Here is a 10,875-nt window from a genome sequence, read left to right as displayed (position 1 = left end):
ACAACCAGATCTCCTGAGAACTCACTCACTATCATGAGAATAGCAAGGGAGAAATCCACCTCCATGATCCAATCGCCTCCTACCAGGTCCCTCCCCCAACATTGGGAATTACAATTCAACATGAGATTTGGGTGGGGACACAGAGCCAAACCATATCCAAACCCTATCAGACCCACACTTCTTTCCCTCCCTCCTTCCCTTTCTCCCACCCTCCCTCCATTCCTTCTTTCTTTTCTTCTATTAGGAAAGATTATGAAAGACTTTCAAATAGGCAAAAAAAAAATATTACTGGGTTTTTTGTCTGGTACGCTTTTCTAGGTTATTGCCTTTCATCGTCTTTGAGCTATTTTACAACTCTGTAAGTTGAAGAAAACTTAGATTAATGCAAATTATTCTTGCCCATGGGAGTACAAATGATTATGTCCAATGGAATGCAGTCTATCTTTACCCTGTGGATAGACCAGTTTTATTTCTGTATGTAAGTTGATTTCAGCATTCCTTATTGGCTTTATTGTTGGATTCTCTGAATACTCCTTTCAGTGGGTTGTAACATTGGACAGGTTCTATCATAAACTAACGAGTTAAATAAAATCTTTGATACATATTCATTTTATATGAGTAAAGAGTTATGATTTTTACCTTAAAAAACGATCTTTTAACATTTTCTTCCTCCTTCCCTTCCTTCCTTCCTGTTAACATTGAATAATTACTATGTGCCAAATTTGGTTCTATTACCTTTTCAAGATTTATTTCTTTTGACTTTCACAAAAACTTAGAGTAGGCAGTATATTACCCTATTTTATTTACAAATGAGAAAATTGTGACTCAGGGAGGTTAAGAAACATAACTCTGCTTGTAGGAGAGCACTGACTCATCCAAGACTGCTGACTCTGAACCACCTGGCCTGGGACTGAGGAGTTTCCAGGACACAGGAATTTTAGTACTAAAATGACGAGAGTCCTGGGCAAGCCAGGATGAGCCTATCACCCCGCATAGCTCCAGAAAGCCCAGGAAATGGACTCACCATGTTTAGCTTCAGATGTCCTGTCTTATCTCCCAAGCCCTACCCAGTACATACTGGTGTTTTGCTTCAGGGCTGTTGTCACCAAGTTCTTAGTGTTGTGTCTGCAAATGCCCCGGATGACTTTCACTCTTCCCTGTGCTTTGCAAAATATTGGCTGCTTTATGTGGTGCTCTAGGGAGGGCTGTTCTAGCTCTTGCCCAATGCTCTGTGTCTATAGGCCTTTCCCTGCTCAGCCAGCAAAAGCCAAAGGCAGAGTTTTGTTGCTTCCTTCCCTGTGAAGATTCATTTCCTGACCAGAGTCCAATCTGAAAACAAAAGACCCTTGTTCAGCACAGCTTCCTGCGTAACGACATTAAACATCCCCTCAGCAACCATTATACAGGAATATTATGATAACTGTGCTTTCTATGCCCTAGGCTACAAGAGCACATTGCAAAGTTTTGTGAAGTCTCCCTAAGTGTTGGGGCATACACAGATTTCCTAAACACCCCAAATAACCTCTGGATGGGCTGAGAGAAATAGGCCCCAGCTGTTTCTCTTATCTTTGAGGAAGAGGAATGTTGGCTATTTCTATGCACTGCAGAATCCTATGGAAGTCACTTGGCTGGAAAACTGGGTTTCCCTCACCTCATAGACTGTAATTGCTCTGATCCAGAAAGTGGCTGGAAATTTGCTGTTAAAGAACTCCAAAGGTTAACAGGATTAGACTCCCACCGACCAATTTCAAAGAAATGCTTTCAGAAGTAAGCAAACAAACAAACAAAATTAATCAACCCTTTAACAACAGATTTTCTGGATTCAAGGGTGATGACTTCAAAAGCAATTCAGTAATTCTTTTTTTTTTTTTTTTTTTGACAGCGTCTCACTCTGTCGCCCAGGCTGGAGTGCAGTGGTGCGATCTTGGCTCACTGCATCCTCTGCCTCTGAGGTTCAAGCGATTCTCCTGCCTCAGCCTCCTGAGTAGCTGGGATTATAGGAAGCTGCCACCATGCCCTGCTAATTTTTGTATTTTTAGTACAGACAGGGTTTCACTATGTTGGTCAGGCTGGTAATTCTTAAAAGTCTCTGTTGCATTAATAGTGAACTCAACTTTTTTTAAAAAACAGAAACTTTTAGTGTTAAAAAATGATATTTGGGGATAAATTTTGCTTATCAATTCACTGTTTTCCAGTGACAAAAAAGTGCTTAGAAATCAACATTATGATAATTTTTTTTCTGATTATAAAAATAATATATACTGCTTATAGGAAATTTGGAAAACACAGAATAGAGAAGAAAATAAAAAATTTTCAAAATTTCATAACCTGAAGATGGATATCTACTAGAAAAAATTGAGATCTAACTGTAAATAATTCATTGGATTTTGCTTTTTAGCCTTGACCTTGAATTTAGCTCAAGATCACCACGTCCCAACATGACTTTTAATGGTTGCCCGGTAGTGTTTTGTGGATTTGCCATAATTTACCTAACCAATCTCTTATTGTTGGACATTTACATTGTTTCAAATCTTTTGCTTGTAAATAACACTGAACTTACTGAGGCAGATACACCCAGTGCATCTTAGGTCCCTAGGAGGTCCTTAGCAATCCCTAGAAGGGGGATTGCTGGGTGGTCTGAGGTTTTGATTGTGAACATCAGAGACTCTGCTAGTCACCTTGAAGACAGTAGGATTTATTCCAAGGATTCTTGACCTGGGAGGCGCCTGAAACTAGGGCGCTCAGGGACTGCAGCTCCGTTCCTGGCCCAGAGTCAACCTTCCAGGATTGGCTTGGCGAACGCAGGGCGGGGCCGAGCAGGAGCACGAAGCGTGGACACTGCGGCAGGGCCACCCGGTGCAGGTAGGGATGGTGTGGTGCACTGTGACCCTCACAAATCCAAAGATCCGGCGGCCAAGGTCAGCCGCTCTCGGAGAGCCGAGATTCTTGGTGCTGGCTGGGCTGCTGGAGACAGCGGGTACCCCGTTCCTTCGGAAAGGTGGGGGACTAGGTCCCTGGCTCTCTCTACCCCATCAGAGCCTGGTGCGACGGGGGAGCGTAGCGAGAGCCCAGGCAGGTTGTGGGGCCAGACCAGGTTCTCTGTCAAGGTCCAGAACCCCCAGAACCTGCGGTCCATTGATTGCCAGGATGCCCGGCCGCGGAGCTCGCAGACACCGGCCCTGGCTGAGTATTTATTGACACAGCGCGCCCTCTAGTGGTCATTTCCCATGACCAACCCAACAGCCGCGGACGATGCTCCTTGGTTCAGCCTCTAGCCCCCTAGGTCTGGGAAGTCTGTAGATTCGCATTCTCCTGGGACCCAGGAGGCAATGGTTGAGGGTGGGCTAGGGGAATGGGAGAGTGTCTAGGCCCAACTCTGTCCCTAACTTGCCTGTGTGGCTCGCTACATCTCATCCCCTTCTGGGTCTCACCTTGGCCATCTGTGAAATGAGGAAGGTCATGCTGGCTTCACAGGTTTGGCCTGGGGGAGGGGAAGGGCTCTGAGTCTCTGCTCCCCTTGCCCACTTTCGGTAGGCTTGGGACTCAGGGTTGGCTGCAGCAGGCATGTGCAGTGTGGTCAGAAGATTCTAGGGCCACTGGATTTGGGGTACGATAAAATGTACAAATTCAGAGGCAGGCCCGCCTCCACTACGAAGATCACTCTTCCTACCTTAGGGTAAACAGGTTCCAAGCAGAGGAGGTAACCAGGGTGGCCAAGAGCTCAGAGCCAGGCCCCCTTGAAGGTTGGAGCGACAGAGATTGTCTCATCTGGAGGTGTCTTGGGGATGGGGAGGCTTCTTGGAGAAGGAAATAGTGAACAGATTTCATGAAGTCCAGGGATTGGACAACCGTGAGTTCAGGGAGTAGGTACTTCAGACAGGTGGGAAAACAGCTTAAAAACCAGCTGGAAGGGGTGGCGTTGGCAGGAATGGCTGAGTAAGGAGCACTTCTCCCCGAGAAAAGCAATGAGAATACTGGCCAAAATTGTCAAAACCAACTTTTTCAGAACTCTGAAAATTAATTAAAAACTTGCAACAATCCAAGGTGTACCTATTTTTTTTTTTAAACAGCTAAATATTGGTAAGAACAGTGAGCTTGATGGCATTGTCCTTTTTTTTTTTTTTTTTTTTTTTTAATAGAGACTGGGTCTCACTATGTTGCCCAGGCTGGTCTCAAACTCCTATACTCAAGCAATCCTCCCTCCTCAGCCTCCTAAAGTGTTGGGATTACAGACATGAGCCACCACACCTGGCAGAGCTTGATGGCATTTTAACTTGCCCTAGTCCCATCCCCTTCTCCCGAGACCTGTGGTAGCCTTGAAACCCAGTGGATTCATAATCATGGTGAAAACCAGCAGCCTAGAGACAAACAGAAAGATCAGAACAGGGTTGGAGCTTCTGCAAAGTCCAGTTCCCAGATAACTGTCATTATTCAACTTGTCTGGTAGTTCCCTGAAAGAAACTCCACTTGCAAGGCTGTGTTCTTTTGACCTAGCTTGGTACCCATTCAATACACACAGCCTTTTCTCTGAGGTTATTTGTTGAAAGTAATCAGTGGCAATTATTTAACGTTGCAGCTGCCTGAGACAGTGATAGTGGCTGGGGCAAATAAGAAGCTAACAAAAAATTTAAAAGGAAAAGTTAAGGAATGAGCTGTCCATAGAAGGCTTTGAAAAGCTTTGGTATATTCCTAGGAATCTATAAATGTCCCCTCTTCTGTAGGTTTGTCTGATGATGGTGGTGGTGGTGTGTGTGTGCATGTGTGTGTGTATGTGTATTTGTGTGTGCATGTGCATGTTTGTATGCATGTTTATATGTTTGTGCATGTGTGTGTGTTTCACAAGTGCTCTCTCAGCTCTAGAAATGGAAGAATCTCAAAGGTTTTCTTTCTCTTTTTTTGAGACAGGATCTCACTCTGTCATCCAGGCTGGAGTGTAGTGGTGCATTCAGAGCTCACTGAAGCCTTGATCTCCCAGGCTGAAGTGATCCTCCTATCTCAGCCTCCCAAGTAGCTGGGACCACAGGTGCCTGCCACCATGCCTGGCTAATTAATTTTTTTTTTGGTAGAGATAGGGTCTCCCTATGTTGCCCAGGCTAAAGATTTTTCTTTATTTAGGTATAAAAAAATACAGTACTTGTCATGCACCAGTGTGGTCAATATATAGACATTATCTGTAGAGCAATTACTACAATTATAGAAAATAGAAGGTTACAGGAATTGTTTTTCCAACTAAAAAACCTGAATTAATATTGTTAACCTAAATAACCTGCTTATTATGCAAAAACCCTTATTCTATATGTCTGTGAGAGCTAGAAACTTGTAAGTATCATTAGTAAAAAAATCATTATAAGAAACTAGTTATTGGTTAAAACAAACAAGTCAGTGTTATCTACAATCCCTTGCAGTGTGAGGGGCTTTGCCCAGAGTGGGAACCTTGGTCCATGATGAAGGGTGAGCTGGGTGTCTCCTTCCCTGCCCCTCTCTGTTGACTGATGCCACTTCTCCAAGGTGTGTTTGCAGTGAAACGTTCCAGTGGAAGATGCACGGGTGACTACAGAGGTTGGGCAGGGCAGGGCCCTGCCTTCTGCAAGGTGTGCCTGAGGGTCAGTTCCCTGAGATGTGACAACAGCGAGGTGTAAAGGCACATGGCTTGGCTCTGTCATGCAGTCATGAGTGGGTTTGGACATTGGCCAGTCTTGCTAAAGGCCACCTCTTGGGTTCCTCTAAACCAAGGGATAAGGAGTACACAGAGAAAAGAAAGAGAGCATGGATTGGCGACCAGGTGAGGCAGAGAAGGGGAGAGGTCTTCTGCTCCGGGAACATCTGCCCCTTCTCAGGCAAAACTGGAGGGGTGCTGAGGAGACTCAAAGCAAGGTCTCAGCTCTTCCAGGCCTTCTCCAGAGGGGCTGGGTGTGGAGGTGGCCCTCACCCTGTGATCTGTCACTCCTGATCTCCACCGCCCCTCCAGAATGAATTCACAGTTGCTTCAAAGTTTAACAAGCCATTTCCCTGAATGTGGTTCAATGCTCAGTACAGCACAGTTACTGGCATGGCAGGCCAGTGAGGTCACTTCAGGACCCAAGGTCAGGAGCTGCCATGGGGCCCCTTCCTCCCTCTTGACAGGCCTGGAGAGGGGTTGGGGAGTGGTGGGGCACTTGGAGTGGAGTATGAAGGAGTTGGAGCAGGGCTAGGGCTCCCGAGAGAGGGCATGATGCTCACAGTCTCCCTTGGGAATGGGCTGCAGAGAATCCTGCCCCACAAGTCAAGCTGTCCAGGCCTTTGCCTCCAGGCAGATAGGCACCAGGACCTCACCAGCCTCACCAGGGCATTCAGGGACCCTAGAAAAAGACCCTGCAGCAGTTAAACACAGGCTGCTTTGCTTTGCAGCCTTGGGGAGCCAGAGGAAGTCTTTGAGTTAGACGGCAGTCTGTGGGTGACAGGGTTATGTGGATGTCTGAGCCCAGACAGAACACCAGCCTGGATTTGCCAGCATTTGAGAATAGTCATCACTGACATATATTCCTGGATATTTCAGGAACCTGGAGTTTGCTATCCCAAGGCTGATGAGGTCTCTGGGACCCATGAGGAAGGGGTGCTGGGCTGGGGAGTCAGTGCCATTTTTGGAGGCTGTGGTGCTTGGCGTCTGACTGGCCTGGGCTGCAGGGGGTTTGGGCCCCGAGGCCCAGAGTGACCTCGGCCACCTAATACAGCAGCTCCTCCCGGGGGTCCGAGCCGTACAACTCAGCCAGCATCTTAAACCTGGGTCCCCAGTCGTTAAGGAAGTCGTAATCCACGTCAGAGTCGGATGAGTCGGTGCCCAAGGAGCTGAGGGACTCGGCTATGGACTCGGAGCCCTCATAGCCGTAGATGTGCAGCGTGTCGTAGGGGGGGCCGTCGCCGTCGTGGTCTGCCTCGTCCTTCTTCACCTCGATCATGGCTGCCATCTCCCCGGGCCCCCCGTGTGCCCCAGGCGTGTGCCGCGGTGGCTTCTGCACCTGCGCATAGAGGGATGGCCGGGCGTCCAGCGCGGGCCGCGGGGGCTTGGCCCCGCCGCGGCGCACCGAGTTGAGCACCGACACATCGTAGCTGGTGGTATCCATCTCGCCGCCGCCCTCCTCGTCGTAGGTGACCAGCTGCTCGTGGATCTCCGGCACGCTCTTGCCGTGCGCGCGGGCCTGCTTCCGGAGCCGCCGCCGCAGGAAGATGAGCAGGGTGATCACTGCAGCCAGGGAGCCGAGCAGCAGAGTCAGACAAGGCTGGGGGCCTGGGCGGCCCCCCATGCCCCCATCCCCACTGCCCCCTGCAACCCCACCCCCATGCCCCCCCCAGCATTCCCATCCCTTTGGCCCCCCCCCCCGCAACCCCATCCCTTTGGCCCCCCCTTCCCCTGCAACCCCATTCCCGCCGTTCCCCCATACCCCCATCCCCGCCATCCCCACACACCCCGTCCCTGCCGCTCCCCCCGCACACTCATCCCCACCTCGCCCGACACGCCCATCCCTGCCATTCCCCCACACCCATGGGCAGGTGCGGATGTTCAGCCTGTGGGAATCTCTGAGGGGTGTGGCTATGTGAGGGTCTTGGATCCCTGAGGAGGGGTGGACCTTGAACTGCAGAGAGCTTCTAAAATTAGGCTCAGGCCTTCTAGCTTTGAGTTACTGAACAAACTACTATATACATAAGTAAAGCTCGGATGCCCTGGAAGGCAGCCCTGCCCCCTAGCCTCAGTTTCCTTGTCTGTAAAATGGAAATGATGACCTCCCTGCTCTGTTTATATTTGGGAAGATGGTTGTGAGGTTAAATGCAATTCTATTTGTGGTGGGGATGCCATCATCATCATTAATTATTAATAAAGGAGAAATCTCTGCTGGGGAAGTCCCAGAAGGGGGGCATACTGAGGGCACTCTCAGGGGGGCTACAGGCAGGAGAGGCCTGGAGTCTGTATTGCAGGTGCCCCGTGGCTGTATCCAGGCCTTGCCATGAGTGCCAGGGTGATCTCTAATCACCTGAGGGCTTCCTCTGGAGGATCAGCCCCTGCTGCGTCTCATGGCGAGTGAAATGCAGGATACAGTACATCACTCTGCTCCCCCGGTGGGACCATGCTGGGGGGTGGCCCCATGCTGCCTCCCGGTAACCCTGTGGGAGGAGGCTCCAGTTCCTCACGATGGGAACATTCCACCTTCGCTGGCCTCCTCCCTTCCCAGCTTCACTCCCCCTCTGCCTTAGGAGGTATCCAGGGAAATAAACCACCTCCCAAATAAACCACTTCCACCCCAATCCTCATCCCAGGGCTGCTCCCTGGGAAATCCAAACTAAGGCCTACAATGCTCCTAAAATTTCCGAGGCCCAAACAAGAAAAAAATATGTATCAAGGCCGGAGGAATTCTATAAAAAGAAAGAAAGCACGTGGAGACAGTCTAAACTAGACGTTTTAAACTTTCCATTTTAGAACTGGATCTTTTTTCCTTTTTCAAAAATAGGTTTTATGTAAATACATGCCCAGAACAATGCCTGGCACACAGTAAGTGCTGAAAATATCTAAGTGGAAGGAGTGACTATTATGTATAAGTTATTTTAAAGTGATACTGGCCTGATGCGTGGGGAGGAGTCCTGAGTCCCGCCCCCTCCTCCTCCCTGGCCCATCCCCCACCGTGGGCACCCAGGTGGATGGAGCTCACATCCTGTATCCTGCACGTGAACTGGCCAAGGGCTGCATCGCAGATTGGAGGCAGGGTTGGGCCTGAACCTCTGGCCTCTACTTCTCCTGTGAAGCTTCCCCGCCTCCCAACACCTTCCATCCCCTTCCACCCACTGTGTCTCCTCCCCACCCTGCCCAGCACTGACCTGTGATGGTGAGGAGGCAGAGTAAGATGGCTACCACTGCCTGGATGCTCACGCCCACCTGGGCAGCCATATCCTCGCAGAAGGTGAACTCGCCCTGCTCGTTGCACTTGCACACGGCCACGGTCAGCGTGCTGGTGCCCGTGCGGCTTGGCATCCCATTGTCTGAGATGACCACGGGTAGGAAGTGGACCTTGGTATTCTCCCGGTCAAACTGCCCATACTTGACTGTGATGTTGGCCGTGTTATCTGGAAACACCAAGGCCTCGGAGTCAGGCTTTGCCATCTGCACAGATGGGGAAACCTGGCTCCTCCAGGAAGCCCTCCCTGACTGCACCAGCCCTCGTGCTGCCTGGGCTGCTTTTCTGCCCTTTGCACCCAGCGCCTCTTGTTTCAGCCATCTGAGTGCAGGCCTGTTCCTCCACAGAAGGGATATTTTGGGGCAGCTGCTTTGACCCAATCTCCAAGAATGCCTTGGTGAAAGAAGGTAAAATCCTTTGCTTTCTGTATTTGTGGGCAACTGATGCCTGTCCCCTTCCTCTTCCCTAACTCCACTCCAGTAACAGGAGATTTTCTCTTTCAGCTCAATTAATTAATGCACTGTTTCAAGCTTTGACAAGCAGTGGGGAAAAATAAAGTTTTAAAAAGTCTTTTGGCATTAGGCTAACTTCTAAGGCAGCTTCTGCTGTCTCTGAAAATCGATTGTTACATTGTTGAAAACAGTAAAAACAATGGGCATGTCCCTTGGTGCACAGAGAAAATGATTACATATAGAATTGTGGGTTTCCCAGGCAGTTTGGAACTGGTAAATGCTTTTGTCCAAATATTGGCCCCGCCCACCTTCCCAGATCCAATCAGTGGTTTCCTGTACCCAAGAATCCCCCAGGGAGCTTTTAAAACATGCTGATTTTCAGACCCCTATGCTCACACACACTTCTTATTCAGCGGTTCTGGGCAGAGGCCAGATAATCTGCCTTTTGCAGGGTCCCAGGAGGTTGTAATGTCAACGATCAGAGAAGGATCCAGGGACTCCCTACTCCAGGATTTACTTAGCTACACAGTCTCCACACACTGGATTGAAAAACCCAGGCATCCATCTTTTCAATTTTGAATAAAAGCCAATTATATTTCATTATTCATAATTACATTTCAGCATTAAGTCCATTATATTTCAAAATAAACTATATGTCATTGACACTTATGGGAGAAACTAGAGATTTTGACTTGCAGGATGTTCATGATATGAGTGAATTTGACACCAACAGGCTTGCCTCCTATTGTATATGGGTGTCTTTGGGGTGGCACTGAATCTTTCTACTGTATTGCAGATCCCCACTCTGAGATGGGACTGAGGTGGACATTGGGGAGGGGGTGACATTTTTGCCACATTATTTACTTCTAATGACAACTGGGTGTTGAATGGTCTGTCATTGACTGTCAACACATCAGGGCCACCTTCTCCACCCCACAGGAGTGTCCTTAAGGACTGGTCTGTGGCTGATCCCTCAAGTCTGCCTCCAACTCTCAGGGACCCCACTACCCAGTCTTCCTCAAATGTAGCAATGGGCTGCTGCAATACAGCCATCCTCATCCACCATAGTTTTGCCCTTCAGGGACAGGCAGGAATTCCATCCTGTGCTGGGTGAAATATCACTGTATTTAACCCCAAGGAGAATTTTCTCTATTTTTCTGAGGAAATTTCAGAGGCCATGGAAGCTTGCCTACTTGTGGCTGGAATGATGTCAACTCAGCATCATCACTCAAGTCAGCACCTACTCCTCAGAAGCTCTGATTGGCTGCTAATGACATCACGCGGGCCACCCTGCTAATCGTGAGTAATCATTGTAGCTGAATTAAAACAAAGCTCACTGTATCCTTGGGATTTAGGATTTCACATATCCAGTTTTGACTCTTTGGGAGTGACCTCAAAGTTCCATGTTTAATTTGCAGTTTTACTGACGCATAGAGCCTCCAGTGTGGGAGGGGACTCCTTGGCTAGTTCTTGAACTGAGCTGACTGCCTGCATCCACACAT

The 10,875-nt window shown here is 48.8% G+C and overlaps 1 protein-coding gene across 2 annotated transcripts in view; it reads right to left on the bottom strand.

Annotated features, from left to right (window-relative positions):
• Positions 1 to 5,363: 5,363 nt before the first annotated feature.
• The window catches only part of CDH5 (cadherin 5), a 38,169-nt gene continuing 32,657 nt past the window's right edge, over positions 5,364 to 10,875 (bottom strand). For both annotated transcript variants that reach the window (XM_009250782.3, XM_054534021.2), the window contains exons 11-12: positions 8,845 to 9,090; positions 5,364 to 7,219 (exon numbers count right to left, since the gene is read on the bottom strand). In XM_009250782.3, coding sequence (XP_009249057.3) covers positions 6,702 to 7,219; positions 8,845 to 9,090 — 764 coding nt within the window. In that variant the 3' untranslated portion in view covers positions 5,364 to 6,701. The remainder of the gene's footprint in view (positions 7,220 to 8,844; positions 9,091 to 10,875) is intronic.

This window comes from Pongo abelii, chromosome 18 (assembly GCF_028885655.2).
Source record: "Pongo abelii isolate AG06213 chromosome 18, NHGRI_mPonAbe1-v2.0_pri, whole genome shotgun sequence".
Lineage (NCBI taxonomy): Eukaryota > Metazoa > Chordata > Mammalia > Primates > Hominidae > Pongo > Pongo abelii.
Note: the sequence above shows the minus strand (reverse complement) of the source record. Positions and strands in the feature narration are given on the sequence as shown.